The sequence below is a fragment of the Phoca vitulina genome, unplaced genomic scaffold, assembly GCF_004348235.1.
Source record: "Phoca vitulina isolate PV1807 unplaced genomic scaffold, GSC_HSeal_1.0 scaffold109, whole genome shotgun sequence".
NCBI lineage: Eukaryota > Metazoa > Chordata > Mammalia > Carnivora > Phocidae > Phoca > Phoca vitulina.
In genome coordinates this window covers 978183-999207 of record NW_022589812.1, presented here as the reverse complement: position 1 = coordinate 999207, position 21025 = coordinate 978183, and the positions used below count along the sequence as shown (strand labels likewise).

Genomic DNA, 21025 nt, shown 5'->3' with positions numbered 1-21025 from the left:
TCTTCTGTTAAACTCACACGTGTTAATTCATCACCAGGATTGAGAACTCCCTCTTATTGGGGTGTTACAGTGGCAGGCTGCTCGACAATAAAAAGGAAGAGGCTACTGATACACACAACCACGTGGAAGAATTTCAAATGCACCAGGTCCAGTGAAGGAAGCCAGACACAAAGCCTATGTATTTTAGGATTCCACTTACCTGACATTCTGGAAAAGGCAAAACCAAAGAAACAGAAACGGATCAGTGAGTGTCAGAGGCTGGTGGTTGGGGGCAGGGGTTAACTACAGAGGGGCAGCCTGAGGGAATTTTGGGGGATGATATGTTTCTATGCCTTGATTATGGGGGTAGTTATACTGTATGCGTTTGTCAAAATTAAAAGACTATACAAAGGGTAAATTTTACTGAGTGTAACATATATCTTAATAAACTCGATTAAAACATATGCACACACTTGGAGTGCCTGGATGGCTCAGTCGATTAAGCATCCGACTCTTGAATTCAGCTCCAATCATGATCTCAGGGTCATGAGATCGAGCCCAGCACCAGGCTCTGTGCTGGGCATGGAGCCTGCTTGGGATTCTCTCTCTCCCATTTCCCCTCACCACCACTTTCTTTCTCTCTCACTCTCTTTAAAAAACAAAAACAAACCAAAAAACACATGCACACACAAAATGAGATATTATTACACACCCACTAAAATGGCTAAAATTAAAAAGACTGACCATAACAAGTACAGGTAAGGACATGGAGCAATGGGAACTCTCATACATTTCTAGTAGGAATGCAAAATGGCTTTGTTCTCTTTTGTTTTTAAGAGAGACGGGGTTCTGAGGACAGTCAGACCTGGGCTTAAAACTCTGGCCTTACCACTTATCACTGTGTGATGTTGGGCAAGTCAGTTAGGGTTTCTAAGCCTTGGTTGGTTCATCTACACATGAGATAATAGTAGTACATACTGGCTTACTTTATAGGGTCAGCATAAAGCATAAAGGAGACAATGCTTGTAAAATGCTTACTTCGGTCCCTGGCACATAGCAAGTAACCAAAAATACTAGATTTTGCTTTTTTTTTTTTTTTAAGATTTATTTACTGATTTTGAGAGAGAGAGAGAGTGCACGAGCAGGGGGAGGGGCAGAGGGAGAGGGAAAGAATCTCAAGCAGACTCCCCGCTGAGTGGGAAGCCAGATGTGGGGCTTGATCCCAGGACACTAAGATCATGAGCTGAAATCAAGATTCGGCTGTTTAACCGACTGAGCCACCCAGGCACCCCTAGATTTTGCTATTTTTTTTAAAGATTTTTATTAATTTATTTGACAGAGAGAGAGAGAGAGAGAATGGGCACGCACACACAAGCAGGGGGACTGGCAGGCAGAGGGAGAGGGAGAAGCAGGCTCCCCGCTGAGCAGGGATCCCAGGACCCTGGGATCATGACCTGAGCCAAAGGCAGATGCTTAACTGACTGAGCCACCCAGGTGTCCCAGATTTTGCTATTCTTAATATTATTATCATTCTTCTTGTTATCGCTGCCTCTGAACTCATCAAGGGACAGATGAGCTCTGTTTGTAAAGTACCCAGCACTGTTCTTGGCAAGCATTAGATTCTCAGTACACGTTTGTCAAATAAAAGAGTGAACAAATGGAGTCACATATCAATGGAAGGCGTAAGGCCTCTATTTGAGTGGAACTGGCAGAAGGGTTGATGGCAGCCATCCTTGGGAGCATTCCACTTCAAATGCTAGAGGTCTAATATCAGAATCCTCAGCTTAAAATCAAGACCCCTACAATGCTGAGAAGTTCAGGAGTTTTCTTCCACTCAATCACTGGGACTTGTAAAGGTGGCCTTGACCTCCCTAACCGTTTATAAACATTCTCCATGTGTTAGAAAATTGCTCAAAACCAATTTCACCACGTAGGATTCACAAATACCTCCAAGATAGCCCGAAGGAAAGGGCTCTTTGGGATTTGATCTTCTGGTTGGGAAGGTAAGGTGAAACAGACTGAAACTATATCCATGGGCCAGCAAACACCAAGATGATCCCACAAGAAGATAAATCTTTCCATGTGGAGCTCCCACTAGAGGAACCCGGGGCAGAGATTGCTTATCAAATCACGAAGGTCATGACCAGCCCCTCTGAGGCTACTGAGACATGGCTGTGCACCACCAAGAGGAAAACAGGGGGTAATTTGATGCAGGGCCCCATTTTTAGCATTCCTTTTGCACAATACAATGTCTGACTTTTGCCAGCAAAGTCTGCCCACCTGCCAGCAGATATCAACACTCAGAAGAGAAATTCCAAACCAAGGAAATCTTTTCTGTCCAATACTCAGATGAACTAAAGATACTCAGATGAACTAAAGATACCCAGTGAGCCTTCGGCTGATGCTGTCCTTTCAAGCCTGCTTGGGGGATCGTAATTTCCCGTAGCACACTTCATTTCTTCACATTATGAGTCTTGGTGCAGAGGTAGTTCACAAAGGGCAATGCTAAAATGAATACACTTTTCCCAAGCGTAATCTCTGGGGGATTAACGAGCACAGCTGTTGAGTTCGAGGATCCTGGGACAAAAGCACCTCCTCACAGAAGTCTCTGTTTAAGCGCCTGTGTAAATCCCAGAGAAGGGCTTTGAAAATGGAACAAAAACAGTTTGTTCTTCTTTGTTTTCAAATGCCCTCATTAGAGAGATCATTTAAGGGATTCAGTTATTCACTAAAATACTTATTATGTACCTAGTCTGTGCCAGACAGTGTTCTAGGGGCTGGGGATATGGGATGAACAAGTCAAGCAACTTCTATCCTTCTGGAGCTCGCATTCTGGTCAGGGTGACAGGCAATGGACAAACAAACGAATATCCAATATAATGTCAGGTAATTGGTAAGTGATAGGCAGAAAAAAAAGCATAGTAAGAGGCTAGAGAATGATGAGTGGGTGCTGTTTTTGAAAGGGTAAGCAGGAGAGACATTCAAGAAGAATCCTGAATGAAGCAAGAGAAGGTACCATGATTGAGAGTTGCCAAGCATAAAGAACAAACAGCAAGGGCAAAGGCCCTGAGGCAGGAGCATGCTTGGTGTTCCTGAGGAACTACAAGAAGGCTACTAGCTGGCTTTTTAAAAAGATGCCCTGGGGGTGCCTGGCTGACCCAGTTGGCAGAGCATGAAACTCTTGATCTCGGGGTTGCTTGAGTTCAAGCCCCATATTAGGTGTAAAGCTTACTTAAAAAAAAAAAAAAAAAAGATGCACCATGAAGTAAGATGGAACCAGTAATAATAATAAAATGATAACAGTAACAACAACAACAGCTAATATTTATTGTGGATTTACTATGTGCCTGGCACTGTGCAAGGCCCAAATGTGGACTAACCATCCGATTCCATCTTCATAGATGGGAACCATTAATAGTCCCATTTTACAAGCAGGAAACTGTCATTCCCAAAATTACATAACCCACCCAAAGTCATCAATAAATAGATCTGTCTGCTGGTAGAGTCCATATTATTAACAAGTGGCCATAGGGTATGGTTTACACAGAATAAAACAAGTCTTTCCACTCAGCCACAACTTTCAAGAACAAGAAAGTTAAGGCTAATGATGAGATCTTCAAGTGATCTTTCAAAAGCAATTTTTGTTTTTGGTCACGCCTAACATCCCAGCCTGCGCCTGAAGTGGACAAAAATTTCTCTTCCTCTAAGTACAGAGCCTCAACTTGGAATTTCTGCTTTCTGCAGAAAAATATGGGAGGAACCACAAAACTTTTTCTTTGTATTCTTTGAAGAGTCTTTTCACAGTTGCTTGGTTTTTATCTTGGGCTGTTTTCATCACCCATTTCCTACCTAACTATATAGGTCATCTCTAAATAGAAAGGAGTGGTTTTTTGGAGGGAAAAATCAAGTTAAATCAAATCAAACACAGTTGAACAGCCATCTCTTGCTTTTTCTTTTTTTTATAAATTGTGGTAAAATATACTTAACATAAAATTTACCGCCTTAACCATTTTTTTTTTAAGATTTTATTTATTTGACAGAGAGAGACACAGCGAGAGAGGGAACACAAGGAGGGAGAGTGGGAGAGGGAGAAACAGGCTTCCCACCAAGCAGGGAGCCCAATGCGGGCTCCATCCCAGGACCCTGAGATCATGACCTGAGCCGAAGTCAGATGCTTAACGACTGAGCCACCCAGGAGCCCCCACCCTACCCATTTTTAAGGGTATGGTACAGTGGTATTAAGTCCACTCACATTGTTGTGCAAAATCACCAGCATCCTTCCCCAGGACTCTTCGCATCTTGTAAAACTAAAACTCTGTAACCATTGAACACTAACTCCCCATTTACCCTCTCCCCAGCCCCTGGCCACCACCCTTATACTTTCTATCTTTATGATTCTTACTATTCTAACTACCTCATCTAAATGGACTCATACAGTATTTGTCTTTTCGTGACTGGCTTATTTCACTTAGCCTTATCCACGTTGTAGCATATGACAGATTCCTTTCCTTTTTAAGGTGGAGTAATATTACATTGCACGTATATACCACATTTTCCTTATCCATTTATGTGTCGATGGACACTTGAGGTGCTTCCACGGTTTAGGTCGTGCCAATAATGCTATGAACACGATATACAAATGTCTATTCAAGACCCCACTTTCATTCTTTCGGAACTCACACCACTTTTTATTTAGAATCTTCAGAATGCTCTGAAGAGGGAAATGCCAATATTCCTCCCCTGCCTTTTAAACTGCCGGCTGATCCAATGGGTTTTCTCTAGTGAAGTCTAACACATGTGCTGTGAAAGGCTTTCTTTGTTCGTGAAATCAAACCGTACTCCAAATGACTTGTGGTCTGTTATTTCTTGTTAATTAAGACTGTAACAGGAGAGCTATAGGCAAAATAATCAAACTTCCTTGCAACCTAAAATATTTGAGCATAAATACCTAGATCTTTTCTAAACACACACACACACACACACACACACACACACACCCCTAAAAAGGCTCAGGAATAATAGTCTAATGATGCCAAATTTGAACTAAAGAGGAAAAGGGTACAAAAAGTATCATGGTTGAATGTAGGTTTCCAAGTCTTTATTTAAATAATGTTTTTATTCTTCTGTAAAAACAATACATTCTTTGTAGGTAATTTGAAAAATAGAAAAAAGCAGAGGGCAAAAATGTCACCCCTTATCCTATCTCTGAACAACTACAATATTATTTTATATATTTGTTTCTAGTGGACTATCTACATATCCATATATTTTTTAAAATATTTTATTTATTTATTTGACAGAGAGAGACAAAGCAAGAGAGGGAACACAAGCTGGGGGAGTGGGAGAGGGAGAAGCAGGCTTCCCGCGGAGCAGGGAGCCTGATGCGGGGCTCGATCCCAGGACCCTGGGATCCTGACCTGAGCCGAAAGCAGATGCTTAACGACTGAGCCACCCAGGTGCCCCTACATATCCATATTTTTAACATAATTATAAATAATCTACATATAAGACATTTTATTCTTTCTTCACCTAATATACTATGGCAATCTCCATCTTGTTACTATGCTCTGTTTATTTTGTGTTGACATAATAGTCCATTGAGTAAATGCCCAGTATTTATTTTATAATTACTATGTTATTGAATATTATTTGTTTTACATTTTACTTAATCTAAAATTTGCCGCACGCTTTCAGGAAGAAAACTCTGATTCTGGTAGAGCTTCTAGATTGTATCACAGATACAATCTTCACTTATCCAGCCTCTAGCTATCAGAATAGGTCAAGAGATACCTAGGCCAGTGGGATTAAAAGAAAGATAAAACAAAGTGGTCATTCAGTCACCACTTCCCAGGCTTCTTCTAGTCTCAGAGGTCTGCTGTATTGGTAGCAAATGGTACTCCCCAGACAGAGTTGTGCAGTGGACAACCCATACAACTGGACACATGTTTTTACCTGTTTATACACTCCTGCACAGTGTCCATGCAACTCCAATATCCTTAGACGTACTTCATGGTCCCAATCTCTTACTTCTTCCCCTCTTCACTCTCCCAACAAGACCAAGGCACACTTGTATATATTGCTGGTACATGTAAATAGGTCTAGAGGCTAGTCTCCAGCCTCTCTAGAGGGTAATAAAGCAATAATTGGCAAAACTCTGAAAAAAGGTGCTTACTTTTTGAGCCATCAATTCCACTTCTAGGAATTAACCTTATAAAGAGAATCAGTTAAGTGTTCAAGGACATATGAACAAGGATGTTTTCATAATATGTTTTGTATAGAAGAGAAAACTGGAATGTCTAACGCTGGTTAAATAAATTACGGATCACAGAGCCATTACAATTTGTGAGACAGATCTTTGTGTACTGACAAAAAAGGAGATCCCCAGTTTATCACTAAGGGGAAAAAGCAGGCATAAAACAGTGTTGGCCTCACAATTTTGCTTTAAAAAATTCCTATATGAACAGGAAAAATTCTAGAAGGATGAATACATTAACATTTTTTAAAAAACTTCTATGTATTATCCTTTTTTCCACAATGGAAATGTATTACTTAAACAATAAAAATAATAGATATGTTTTAAAAATTTTGCTCCTTGGGGTAGGCTTCCCCTCTCCAGCTACAAGCAAGTCGATATAGGACACAGTCTTTCCCTGGGACAAAGTGGAATGGTTTCTTTGCACGAGTGGACCCAGATTTTTATTTTGTGCCAATATCCTCCTTCATGTGCAAGTAATCAAGAGTCTAGAACTTTTTGTCTTGAAAACAATCATTGTCAGGACTCTAGATTGTGACAGAAATCCATCTGGAAGAGACTCACTGGCACCGCTAAATCCAGGTGCTCCACGGCCTTCAAGGCTCAGCCCCCTCCTGGCTCCCAGCTCCCTTGCCTCTGCAGTCACTCTTCTGTCAGGTTCTTTACTCAGTGGCAAGATGTTTGCAGACAGCCTGGCCTCCTAGCTACCCCCATGCAAAGCAAGCTGCTCTGTCTCAACATCTCCTGTGAGATCCCAGGATGGTTTCACTAGGTGTGACTGGCCTGATTTAGGTCCCTAGCCCATCACGAACTAATCCCTGTAGCCAGAGGGATGCGATATTCTAGTGTTCGAGCTGGCAGAGACCCACCTCTACAGCCAGGGGGAGAGGGACTGTCCAACTCTAAACCTGTACTCTTTGTTTATAGCAAGCTGTTTCTCCTCGGGGCGCCTCATCCACCCCAGCTCACTGCACAATAGACAAAGGTATAAGTGCACAGATTCTCATTGTTCTCTGCAGGTGGAAATCGGGATCGCCAGTCTTTTTTTTTTTTTTTTTTGCGAAGCCACAAAGGGGCTGCTGGTGCAACCTTGCACTGTATTGTTCACCAAATGAACAAAAACAGTAATGATTGATGGCCTTTGTGATTGTCAGCTGTCACAGTGCCTGGAGGGGGCGTTGATCCTGGGAGGAGGGGAGACTGTATGCCACCCTGGAGTCTAGGCTGAGTTAGACAGAATAAAATAAAACAAATGGGCAGAAAGCATAAAACACCAGAAGCTTATTTAGACAGAATCAATATTCAGTGGATTTATCTGGTCTCTGCCTCCAAAATCATTAAAGAAATTTCAATCCTTATGGCCCATGGGAACCTCATTTGAACTTCATAGTTAAAATAGAGAGCAGAGTTTTCTCTATTCACGGTTACCTGTAACATCCAGTGTTTCAGCAGCAGAAAGGCACCACTGATGTGGTAATGCAGCTTATCACCAATCACACTTCAGAGAGTGTTCAGAGGACCAGATTCATTCACAATATCCAAACAGCTTTTCAAAAAAACATTCAGTTTTGCATGTTGAAACAATCTGGCTTTCTAACCATTCGTTAACCTAGTATTTTGGAAAAAAGGAACAAGACCGTGTCTACTTTAACAGATGTGCTTAACATCTAGTAATAACTACCAGGAACCTATTTATAAGGCTAATTATAAAGTTAAAGCTACCAAGAACGGTTCACCACACATAGCTTTTCATACCACATGACATTTCTTTTAATGTGGTCGGTTAAAATATATTTTTATGAGATGTCCAGCTAGTTTCATGATAACAAGTGAGGATGTCAGATTTCTGGATTTTAAAACTTCCTGTCACAAGAATATTATTCAGTCTTTCTTTTTTTTTTTTTTAAAGATTTTATTTATTTATTTGACAGAGAGAGACAGCGAGAGAGGGAACACAAGCAGGGGGAGCAGGAGAGGGAGAAGCAGCTTCCTGCTGAGTAGGGAGCCCGATGTGGGGCTCGATCCCAGGACTCTGGGACCATGACCTGAGCCGAAGGCAGAGGCTTAACGACTGAGCCACCTGGGCGCCCCGAATATTATTCAGTCTTAAAGATGAAGGAAGTTCTGACACATGTGACAATATAGATGAATCTTGAGGACATTAAGCGAAATAAGCCAGTCACAAAAGGACAAATACTGTATGACTGCATTTCTATGAGGTATCTAGGTAGTCAAACCATAGAGACAGAAAGTAAAAGGGTGGCTGCCAGGGGCTGGGGGAAGGAGGGCATGGGGAGCAGTTATTGTTTGGTGGGGACAGAGTTTCAGTTTAGAAAGATGAAAGAAAGTTCTAGAAATGGACGGTGGTGATCGCTGCCCAACAGTGTGAATATGCTTAACGTCACTTTACAACTAAAAATGGTTAAAATGGTAAATTTCATGGTATGTATAGTTTACCATACAAAACAATTTTGTGGGGGGCTATATTTTTCCCTCACAGTGTTTAAGACAGTACAAGTAACGGTTTTCATTAATTGCAAACCCTTCATGCAAAGTGCAATAAAACTACATGGGAGTGTGTAAGGAGAGAGAGTTTGTGCAAGGGCTGCCTGTGACGGAACACTTCACGGATTTCTGAAAATCCCTTTTTCTGGTCTTAGGATGTTTCATTGTTATAAAACCAGGCCAAGGGGCACCTGGGTGGCTCAGGTGGTTAAGTATCTGCCTTCGGCTCAGGTCATGATCTCCAGGTCCTGGGATTGAGCCCCGCATCAGGCTCCCAGATCAGCGGGGAGTCTGCTTCTCCCTCTCCCTCTGCCTCTCCCCTTGCTTGTGCTCTGTCTCTCTGTCTCTCTTAAGTGAATGAATAAAATCTTAAAAAAAAAAAGGCCAAAAATTAAGAACTTGTGTCAGAAGAACACATGGTTAAAAGGTGTAAAATGGCTTGCTTTGTATTTTTTCCCATAATTATTCATTCATTTGTTTGCTTACACATAATTTACATAACATAAAATTCACCCCTTTTACAGTTTACAGTTCAGTGGTGTTTATTCACAGTTGTACCACCATTTCCATCACCTAATTCCAGAACATTTCTATCACCCAAAACAATGCCATTAGCAGTCACTCCCCGTGCCACTCTTCCTCGGGTCCCTGACCACCACTAATCTGGTTTCTGTCTAGGGATTTACCTATTCTGGACATTTTATTTAAATGGAATATGTGGCCTTTTATGTCTGGTTCCTTCTATTTAGCATAAAGTGTTCAAGTTTCATCTACCTCGTAGCGTGTATCAGTACTTCATTCCTTTTTATGGCTGAGTAACGTTCCACATTGTACATATCCATTCATCAGTTGGTGGATGTTTCGATTGTTTCCCACATTTTGGCTATTGTGAATAATGCTTACATGAACATTCATGTACAGGTGTTTGTATGGACAGATGCTTTCAATTATCTTAAACATATACCTAGGAGTAGGATTGCTGAGTCATGGAGCGGTGACTCAATGTTTAGATTTTTGACAAACTGCCAAACTGCTTTCCAAAGTGACTTTTCCCATTTCTCGCCAGCAGTGTGCGAGCCCTTCCAAGATCTCTACATTCTCGCCAACGCTGTTACTGCCTTTTGGATCCTAGCCATGCTGGTGGATGTGAAGTGGCATCTCACCGTGGTTTTGCTTTGCATTTCCTACATCTTTTCATGTGCCTCTTGGCCATTTGCATATATTCTTTGAAGAAGTGTCTATTCGAATCCCTTGCCAGTTTTGTAATTGAGTTATTTGTCGGGCTGTGAGAATTCTTTATATATTTGGGATATTAGACCCTTATCTGATACATGATTTGCAAACATTTTCTTCCATTCTGTGTTTTGTCTTTTCGTTCACTTGATGGTGTTCTTAAGAGCCAAAAGTCTGGGTTTTTAAAAAAGATATTTATTTGAGAGAGAATGAGAGTGTGCAAGCACAAGTGGGGGAGGAGGGCAGGGGCAGAGGAAGAGGGAGAAGCAGACTCCCTGCTGAGCAGGGAAGCAGACATAGGGCTCGATCCCAGGACCCTGAGATCATGACCTGAGCCAAAGGCAGACACTTAACTGGACTGAGCCACCCAGGCGCCCCAAAAGGTTTTTTTTTAAGATTTATTTGTTTTTATTTTAGAGAGAGAGTGGGGGATGAGGGGAAGGGGCAAAGGGAGGAGAGAGAGATTCTCAAGCAGACTCCCCGCTGAGCACATCACCCAATGTGGGGCTCTATCTCACAGCCCTGAGATCATGACTTGAGCCAAAATCAAGAATCAGACACTTAACCGACTGAGCCACCCAGGCACCCGAAGAGCCAAAAGTTTTGAATTTTGACGAAGTCCGATGTCTTTTTCTTCGCTTGTTGCTTATGCTTTTTGTTATGTAAACTGTTGTTTAATCCAAAGTCATGAAATTTACACCTATGTCTTTTTTTCAGACTTTTATAGTTTTAGCATTTTCACTTAGGTCTTTGATTAATTTTGGATTAATTTTTGTATATTGTATGAGGTAGGGGATCTAACTTTATTCTTTTGCATGTGGATATTCAGGAGTTCTAGCACTATGTGTTAAAAAGACTATTCTTTCCCCATCGAATGGTCTTGGCACTCTTGTTAAAAATCAATTGACCAGGGGTGCCTGGGTGGCTCAGTCGTTAAGCGTCTGCTTTCAGCTCAGGTCATGATCCCAGGGTCCTGGAATCGAGCCCCGCATCAGGCTCCCTGCTCAGCCAGGAGCCTGCTTCTCCCTCTCCCACTCTCCCTGCTTGTGTTCCCTCTCTAGCTGTGTCTCTCTGTCAAATAAATAAAATCTTTAAAAAAAAATCAATTGACCATAAATGTAAGGGTTTATTTCTGTACTCTCAATTCTATTCCATTAATCTATGCCACTAGCACTTGATTACTATAGCTCTATAGTAAGTTTTGCAATAGAGAAGTGTGAGTTCTCTGATTTTGTTCTTTTTTTAAGACTGTTTTGGCTATTTGGGGTCTCTTACATTTTCATATGAATTTTAGGATCTGCTTGTCAGTTTCTGTTAAAAAAAAAAAGTCAGTTGGGATTTTGATAGAGATGGCACTGAATCTGCAGATCAATTTGTACTGTTATCTTCACAACATTAGGTCTTCCAATCAATGGACACAGGCTGTCTTTCCATTTGTTTGGGTCTTTCTAAATTTTTTTCAGTGATGTTTTGTAGTTCTCAGCATACAAGTCTTACACTTCTTTTGTGAAATTTATTCCTAAGTATTTTGTTCTTTTTGATGCTATTACAAATGGGATTTTTATTAATTTCATTTTCAGATTGCTCATGGCTAAGTACATATAAATACGATTGATTTTTTGTGTATTGGTTTGGTATCCTGCAACCTTGCTGGACTTGTTTCTTCTAATTTTTAAATATTTTTAGTGAATTACATAGGAATTTCTGTATAGAAGGTCATGTTTATATAGAGAATAGAGATAGTTTTTTTTTTTAAGATTTTATTTATTTATTTGACAGAGAGAGAGAAAGCGAGAGAGGGAACACAAGCAGGGGGAGTGGGAAAGGGAGAAGCAGGTTTCCCGCCGAGCAGGGAGCCTAATGCGGGGCTCGATCCCAGGACCCTGAGATCATGACCTGAGCCGAAGGCAGTCGCTTAACTGACTGAGCCACCCAGGCGCCCCGAGAATAGAGATAGTTTTACTTCCTCCTTTCTGATTAGAAGGCCTTTTATTCCTTTTCTTTTATTTTTTTAAAGATTTTATTTATTTATTTGACAGAGAGAGACACAGCAAGAGAGGGAACACAAGCAGGGGGAGTGGGAGTGGGAGAAGCAGGCTTCCTGCGGAGCAGGGAGCCCGATGCGGGGCTCCATCCCAGGACCCCAGGATCATGACACCAGACGAAGGCGGACGGTCAACCGACTGAGCCACCCAGGCGCCCCTTTATTCCTTTTCTTGCCTAACTTTCTTAGTTAAAACCTCCAGTGCTGTGCTGAACTGAAGTAGAGAGGATATCTTTGTTTCGTTCCCAATCTCAGGGGGAAAACATCCAGTTTTTCACCCTAAATATGATGTTAGCTGTGGAATTTTGTAACTACCCTTTATCAAGTTGAAGAAATTCCTTTCTAGTCATAGTTTGTTGAGTGTTTTTTTATCATAAAAGTCTGTTGGATTTTGTCAAATGTTCTTTCTGCATCCATAACATGGTTTAAATTAATGAAAATCATACTGTATTCTCTTTGTAAAGACTTTGTTCAGTGTATAGAAGGCTACGGTCTCCTTAATTCTTTCCCAGCCACCCCAAGTTACCCACTATTGTTAGATCGCTCCATTTCCTTTGAGGTATTTTCCTATCCTATGTGTGTGTGTGTAGCTGTCCAAAATATACATTTTTTAAAAAAATATTTATTTATTTATTTGAGAGAGAGAGCACGCACGCATGTGCACAAGTTTGAGGAGGGGCAGAGGGAGAGCGAATCCTGAAGCAAACTCTCCGCTGAGCACAGAGCCCCCCATGCAGGGCTCAATCCCAGGACCCTGAGATCATGACCTGAGCTGAAATCAAGAGTTGGCCGCTTAACCAACTGAGCCACCCAGGTGCCCCTATACAGTACACATTTTAATAAAAAGTGGTATAATATGTGTGTGTGTGTGTGTGTGTGTGTGTGTGTGTGTGTATGCTATTTCCCCTTGAGATACCATCTTGTTCCCAGCTGATATTCCAATGTCCCATCTTTCTTTTAAGGATGAGATCAGGGGCGCCTGGGTGGCACAGTCGTTAAGCGTCTGCCTTTGGCTCAGGTCATGATCCCAGAGTCCTGGGATCGAGCCCCACATCGGGTTCCCTGCTCAGTGGGATGCCCGCTTCTCCCTCTCCCCCTGCTTGTGTTCCCTCTCTCGCTCTGTCTCTCTCTGTCAAATAAATAAATAAAATCTTTAAAAAAAAAAAAAAAAGGATGAGATCAAGTCCCTCCTTTTTTGTGGAAGCTTCTGAGGTCATCCCACATATCAGACATCTTTCCTTCTAGCAACAACTTAGGATCTTACCCCCTACTTGGCACTCTTCAGATATACATATATATATATAATATAAGTATATATTATATATATATAAAATATATCACAGGAAATGTTTGTGATACTATATTATATATTATATAATTATTATATATTATATATACATATCACAGGACATGTTTGGATTTGAACGAACTGAACTCTCACACAGCATACACTTGCCCCTACACATCTTTTGTACCATAAGGAACATTTCTAGCTATTGTGTGATGATAGTATTATAACCAGTTAAATTTTGAGCCACTGTGACATCTTTTTACATGGCAGTGTTTGTTGGTGTGATGAGCTGAATTCAGCTGTCTTATAGACTACAGACAGTCCCCAACTTATAATAACACTTTATATGATGGTTTGAAAGCCATATGCCTTAAGTAGAAACTGTACTTTAAATTTTGAATTTTGATCATTTCCTGGGTGAGTGATATGCCATACGATACTCTCACAATCCTAGGCAGCGCAGCAAGCCGGAGGTCCCAATCAGCCAGCTGATCACCAGGGTCAATAACCAATACACTGATGACCATTCTGTACCCATGCAATTATTCTATTTTTCACTTTCAGTGCAGTATTCAATAAGTTCCAGGAGCTATTCAACACTTTATTATAAAATAGACTATTTTATAGGGGATGATTTTGCCCAAATGTCAGCTAACATAAATGTTTTGAGCACATTTATAGGCTAAGCTAAGCTATGAGGTCCAGTGGGTTAGGTGTATTAAATGAATTTTCAACTTATAATATTTTCAGCTTACAATGGGTTTATCAGGATGTAGCCCCATGATAAGTAGAGAAAGATCTCTCTGTTTTTATGCTCTGCCCGTAACACAGGCTCCTGTGTGTGAAAGTCTTACTGCATGGGAGAATCAGGGACAGAACATCCCCTTTTCCTGTTAACATACTGGTTATATTCCAGGCTTCTGAGTGTGATTTGGTTTGAAGAAAGCGCTTTGCTGTTTTAAAGAAAGGAAATCTGAAAATCACTATTTTATTGCATTTCGCTCTTACAGTTTCATTAAAAGGATCAGAAAATGGGAAAGTAAAACGGCTAATTCTAGTGTAACAAGTGTAAGCCTTACAAATGAAATATGCTGACGACAAAGGCGGAGCTCAGAAAGCAGTGGAAGCCAGGAATCTTTGACCTTGGTTGGGCGTCCCTGAACTTAAGCTACCCTGCTGATGTTCAGTTATGAAGGAAAAAGACCACAGGTATAAAATATGTATGAAATGCTGAAAACCTATGTCGTCACTAGTTTTATCTAAATCGTGGGGTATAATAGAGGGTTTTATAACCGGTTTTTAACTCTTTGGGAACAAACTGCTCCTTATAATGTGCAAGTCTATTATTTAACTTCCACATCTGACTTCGACCCACATGTTCAGGAATGTGCCATGTACAAAAGGAGTGGAATGACTGGACGATATTGCCTGAGACAGTAGGAAGTTCCTTGTAATCAAGGACAGTCCCATTTAATGGTCATTTAACAAATATTTTGCTTGTTGATTTATTAATTGTATCTCATTAGAGTAAATCTAACTTCTTCATGGAGAATTGTTTGCTGGTGTGTTCCCTTCAGTCTACTTCTCTTGTAGTAATTCTGAGGAGTGCATCAACGTGCATCTTTGGCCTCCACATAAATCCACTGAGACTTTTCCTTGTGGCGATTTACTACTCCTGAAATCAAATCTAAACTCATTCCATTGACTTGGGTGGAGACATGCTTCTACCTAGAATGGGTGCTTCATGTTTACCTGGAAGCTTCTTAACATTGATACTCTGCCAACAAATCGAAGAGGATGTACACTTTTTAGCACGAGATACACATGCCACTCTCATATATATTTGGTAAGAATTTTTCCAAAGTACATCCTTCCTGAAGGGCCACATGACAATATGGATCAGGAACTTTAGAAAGGAACTCACCTTTTGACCTAGAAATTCCACTTCTAGAATTCGTCCTACATAAACAACCAGACAAATGTGCAAAGATGCCTGCACAAAGATCTCTATTACAGCATTTATTATAATAATGATAAACTGGGAATAACCAATGGCTAGAAAAGACAGGTTTCAAAAGAAAAGGTTACTTCTAGCATGTGATACGTGTTTATATGTTATTCTATCTTTTCAAATTTTTTATGCTTTATTTTTTTTTCATTTTAATTCCAATGTTAACATACAGTGCTATATAAGTTTTAGGTGTACAATATAGCCATTTGATGGTTCCATATATGACTCCGTGTTCACCAAGGTAAGTGTACTCTTAATCCCCTTCAACTGTTTCACCCATCCCCCACCCTATCCATTAAGTTTTTTTTTTTTTTAAAGATTTTATTTATTTTTCAACAGAGAGAGAGAGACAGCGAGAGAGGAAACACAAGCAGGGGGGGTGGGAGAGGGAGAAGCAGGCTTCCCACTGAGCAGGGAGCCCAATGTGGGACTCGATGACCTGAGCTGAAGGCAGACGCTTAACGACTGAGCCACCCAGGCGCCCTCCATTAAGATTTTTAAGGTTTGGAAAATTTCACACCAAAATGCCAGCAATGATTATTTTGGGGTAACAGTTTCGGTGGCTCAAAAAGTTTTATTTGCTCTACCTGAGTAATTTTCTTTTTCTTTTTTTCCCTAAAATGAACACGGTATTGCTCTTTGTATGTATATAATATTATTTTTTAGGTAATGCAGGCCAGTCAACCCAATATTAAAAGGCTGGAGGGTACTTTTAATGACAATTGCAACGTAAGTTTTGGTAAAAATTCTAAATCACTCTTTGAGATGTATTTTGCAGAGAATCCTATTTCTGAGGTTTGGATGTTAGCTATTACTATAGCTCTGTTTCAAATTCATCTAACAGTTTTCCCATGGGCCCTCCACATCACAAAAATTCCCCATCAGACCAAATGCCATAATTGCACATGACTCTTACCAGATAGGCTCTCCAGAAGGATTGAATGCACAGAGCTGCCTCTTCTTCTGTCAGCAGGAGGGAGAGTGGGATCGGCGGCCGGGGACTGAAAAGCAATAAAATGGTCATATGCCCATGAGAATCCATCCTTCAGCCTCGGCAGCCCTTTGACAACATAATGGCCTCTCTGATTAAGTGCCTCATCCATTTCCATTCTTAGAAAGCAACAATGCCATTTTTGATAGAGAAGTTTAGGCTTGAGTTAGCATGTTGTATTTTAAAATCCAAGATGGATTCGTTTTGTTTTGTTTTTAACCAGTGTACTCTTAAATCACTGTTAGCCTGTTCTGCTTTGAAAGGCTCAGGCTGTTAAAGCTGCATGTGAGTCCTAAAAGGTGGGACCTCCATAAGGCTCTATAGACATAAAACAGGAGACAAAGCAGGGCGACTTTTAAATACTGCATTACGACTGAGACATAATAAAGGATTCTTTTTCTACCTTTCTACTGAAGGGAAATTAAGCAGCTCATCTCTTTCCTCAAGGCAAAAATATTGGAATTTATCTCTGATAAATTGTGTGTGCATTCCAGTTTAATGTGGCTTGAATTCAGGCATATTTTTAAGTTAAGTTCTGCTACTACATCTTAATAGGCAATAAAATATCTCAACTGCTGGGTCAGTTGACATTGCTTGCTCTTGTGGGATTTTTCAGATTGTGATGGGATGTTTGATCATAGATATCATGTTTAAAAATCATGGTGAAATGCTCTTTTCTCTCCCCCCCCAAAAGTTGCATAGAGATACTAATTCCTGACAAGTTCTTATAAGTATGATTTGATTCTGGTTCCTTATGTTTCTCTAAAGCACAGCTACCTCTGAAAAGCCCAGTTAAGCCTTTTTAGATATAGTACAAAGAAATAAACCTCAGAAAGGATGTGGGTCACATGGAGGCTGCTCCCAGGACAGGATCCCCAGAAATGACTTTGCAAGTGAGGGGTTCCTAAGTTCCCTGGCCTCAGAGTTCTCCCTAACAACAGCCATCATTTGAGTTTATAGTAACTCCCATCATACAGAGAGGTTGAGTAACCTACCCAAGGTCACACAGCTTGTAGATGGCCTAGTTGGGATCTGAGCCCAGACTCATAGGATCCTAAAACCTAGGCTTCCCTCTCAATGCTCGGCTGACACCAGACTTTCACTGGGCAAATACTTGCAGATGCGGAGCCTGGCACAGACTGCAAAGCTAAGTGGCAACATTGCATGATTCTCTAGGATGTGTGGTTTTATTTCTCTCTAAACTCTGATTTAAAAACAACAACAACAACAACCCACCCTTGATATAGTATGTTTGTTTGAATGAATGAATGTGCTTTTGAATTATTCCAGAATCAAAGAAATCAAAGCCCAGAAGAATCTTGAGGTTATTGAGATCCTTTCAAGGGAGTGCGGTGTTGTTGCCAGGTTCTGGGTCTTGGACTGGGCAGGTCCTTTCGAAGAGACCAAGTAAAGAAGATTCTTCTATTTCTTTGGAGAAATAATTACACGCTCAAAATGACAGCATTGTTAGAAAACTGTCCCTAATGTTCCGTTTCCATTTTTATTTGCATGATGTGGTGGCTTTTTAAAATTTTTGTTTGGTTCTCTTTATGTTTTCACTTCTTCTTGCCTAATATGTGGCTCTCTGGGCTGCAACAGAGCATTCACATTTTGCTGGAGGCCTGCTTTCTACATTAAATGTCTGTACTCATCCATTGTCCTTATTCTTGGAATCTCAGTTGTGTGACACCAACAAATCACATCCCTGAAGTAATTCTCTTTCACTAGTTAAAAATCAATGGCTTCTAGAGAGACCTTGGTGTTTCTAAGGAGACCTTGGTGTGCTGGCAATGGATTTACGAGACTAACATTATCATGCACTAATACTAGCTGATATTTACTAAGAGCTTTCTGGACTCCCCTCCTATAAGCATTGCTCCTTATATTCCAGGCATGCTGTCCTTTTTCATCTCTTCAAAAGTGCCCTCCCACCTCAAGGTCTTTGCAGAGGGGCTTTCCTGTGCCTCCAATATCCCCCTACCCCCAGCCAGGGGCATTGTGTAGAGCTGTGCAGGTTGCTGCTTAAAGACACCCAGCGGGCGGGCCAGAGGGCACTGAAACCCAGCCTATGCTCTTCCTGCTAAGCCATGCTCAGGGTGTGAGCCCCGTCTGCCCTATGGTAGGGGTTCAAAACCTTAAGGTAGCAGGTGAGAGGGCTGACACTTCTTCCTCCTGGTTCACTCTCACTCTTTCTTCTGATTATGGAAAGGTGTTCTTTGATTAGGTTAGGACCCAGTGGAGCTCTGTGTAATTTTCCTTCCTAGTCCTTGGCCCAATTCAGAGATGTAACTCTGTGTGGTTATCTAATGAATGCCCCAATCCTCAACTGGACTGAAAGCTCCACGAGGGCAGAGACCAGGCCTGTGTTTGCTCCTCTTGGTAGTCCCAACGCTTAGGAATTATTCCAGAATCAAAGACATCAAAGCCAGGGAGAACCTTAGGGGTAGGGATACCATTTCTAGTGGGTACTTGATAAATGTTTGTGGAATGAGCCTCTCTGCCTGGCACAGAGTCCTAAGCACTTTCCATACATTATTTCATTAAATCCTCACAATATGAGTAATGAGCGATTGTTATCCTTCTTTTAGATTGAAGAAACTGAGGCACAGAGGTGTGAGGTGATTCATTCATGTGAGGTGATATGGTCAGTGACCATATCCTGCTGAGAATCTTTTGACCCAGGAAGCACAGGGAGTGGCCTAAGGAGAAGAGAAGGCAGCTTACAAGGTCACTGATGTGGAATTCAGGGTCTCACAGCTGTGCGTGTTTAATAGAAGAAAACACAGTCATTTGCCTAGAAGAAAAAACTGGTGTGGGGGGGAGATGTAATCATAGAAAATGCCCTCTTCATTAATTCTTACAGTAATAACTTGGCAGGTATTCATTTGTCTGACGTTCCACAGGGAAATCTGATGTCAGGACAGCAGAACAAAGTGGAGTTTGTCACTTGTATCTGAGGGGAGATTTGATGGCGCCTTTCCGTTCAGTGGCAATTTTCCTGCCTTAAGTATATTTTTTTCTACTGATGTCATGAAATCCTCAAAGTAACAGTATTCCTGTTTTGGAATAGCAGTAGGAAAGGAGAACTGCAAATCTTGGGACAACAGGCTCGGCCAGCCTGACAAAGGGCTTTCACCAGTAATGAAACCCCGAATGGCTTTGCATCATAATGAATCTCCAAAAAGCAAAATGAGATTTCTAATAGGCCTTTAAGCAGTAATATGAGGCCACCTTTAGTGACATCCCTGCTTTCATGGCTAAATAATGGGGTGCTGTCTCATTCCCAAACCAAGAATAAGTATGAGAGAGCCAGTGTAAATCAGGCCAAATGAAAAGGACTTAATCTTCTGAGAGTAGTCCCTGGGAATTATCAATCATTTCATCAGGCTAGCTTGAAGGGATAGAAGCCACGTCAGGCCCTTTTCTCTCTTTTGGAATCAGTGCAACTGGCTTCAGATCAAATAAAAATAGAGATGGAGTAGAGGCAACCGCTCATCATTGGGGAACTCGGGAGGGGGACAAGGGGCCATGTCAATCAAAGGAGAAGGCAGCAGCGGAGGCTCCCTCTTTAAGGGATTCCCCAGAGCAGACAGGTTTGCATGTTTCAATGGGCAAAATAGAACCACTGAGTATGTTTCCAACACCTGTCTTACTGGTAATGCTCATTAGTCGTGTCCTTTTCCTTTTTCCTTTTTAAAGACTTATTTATTTTTAGAGAGAGAGCATGAGTGGGAGTGGCAGAGGGAGAGGGAGAGAGAGAATCTCAGGTGGGCTCTGACGTGGGGCTTGATCTCATAACCCTGAGCTCATGACTGGAGAAGTCAAGAGTCTGATGCTCAACCAACTGCACCACCCAGGTGCCCCCCTTTTCTTTTTTTCTTAAATGTGAATCAAATATATTTGAATCATAAGAATTGATGCTATAATTCTGAGAATTTATTTTTCTGATTTGTGTGTATGCATAAACACACACAATTGCTTCCTCCTTTTTGGGTGCTAAGTAAAAGATTTGCAGGACCTAAAGAAGATACACAGTATGCTTTCAAAATACACAAGGGAATCTGAGAAGTCTTTATTAACTTCTGCATCCAGTTCTAAAACAAGAGGGACCATCCCAAAGTGTCATTTAAACAGAATAAAGCAGAAAGGAGAAAAGCTTGCTTTATATTGAAAACTGAATCTTAGAATCCAAATTCTATCCGCTTTTCATTAGGTAAGAGATTAATTTGTTTTCTTGGAACATGAGAGCACAATCCTGATGCAAAGCCATTTACAAAATGACACAGGCCCTAAATCAACCATCATTTATACAGCCTTTCAAGGGCCTAGTATTCGATAACATCTACCCATCGTAAACAGCAAAAGAGATTATCCAGTCCCTGCCCTCGGCCTTAACTGGTTTCCCAAACATTCTGTTAGAGGCATCAGTCTTGAGTAATAAACTTCAAATATTTGGAAGAAGTACAACAGAGGTTATCTGGAATGGGGCACCCAGATATACGGTGACCAGCCATTAGGACAGAATCTCATAGGACTCTTTTCTATGATGTGAGGAACAGCTCTGAAAACCAGTAGGGGAGAGCCAGCTACATTACTCTCCAGCAGCCTTAAAGTGTGTTTAGAAACCATGGTTACTAGGATGTGATCTGGCTTTCGCCCCCTCACTAACTCCACCCTGGGAGACCGACAAGCCGTTATTACCCCAGCATCAAGCTGAA

At 41.2% G+C, this 21025-nt stretch overlaps 1 protein-coding gene across 2 annotated transcripts in view; it reads right to left on the bottom strand.

Annotated features, from left to right (window-relative positions):
- LOC116628042 (IQ domain-containing protein K-like) overlaps positions 1 to 21025 on the bottom strand; it is a 123576-nt gene that overhangs the window by 49556 nt on the left and 52995 nt on the right. For both annotated transcript variants that reach the window (XM_032398091.1, XM_032398092.1), the window contains exon 7: positions 16233 to 16317. In XM_032398091.1, coding sequence (XP_032253982.1) covers positions 16233 to 16317 — 85 coding nt within the window. The remainder of the gene's footprint in view (positions 1 to 16232; positions 16318 to 21025) is intronic.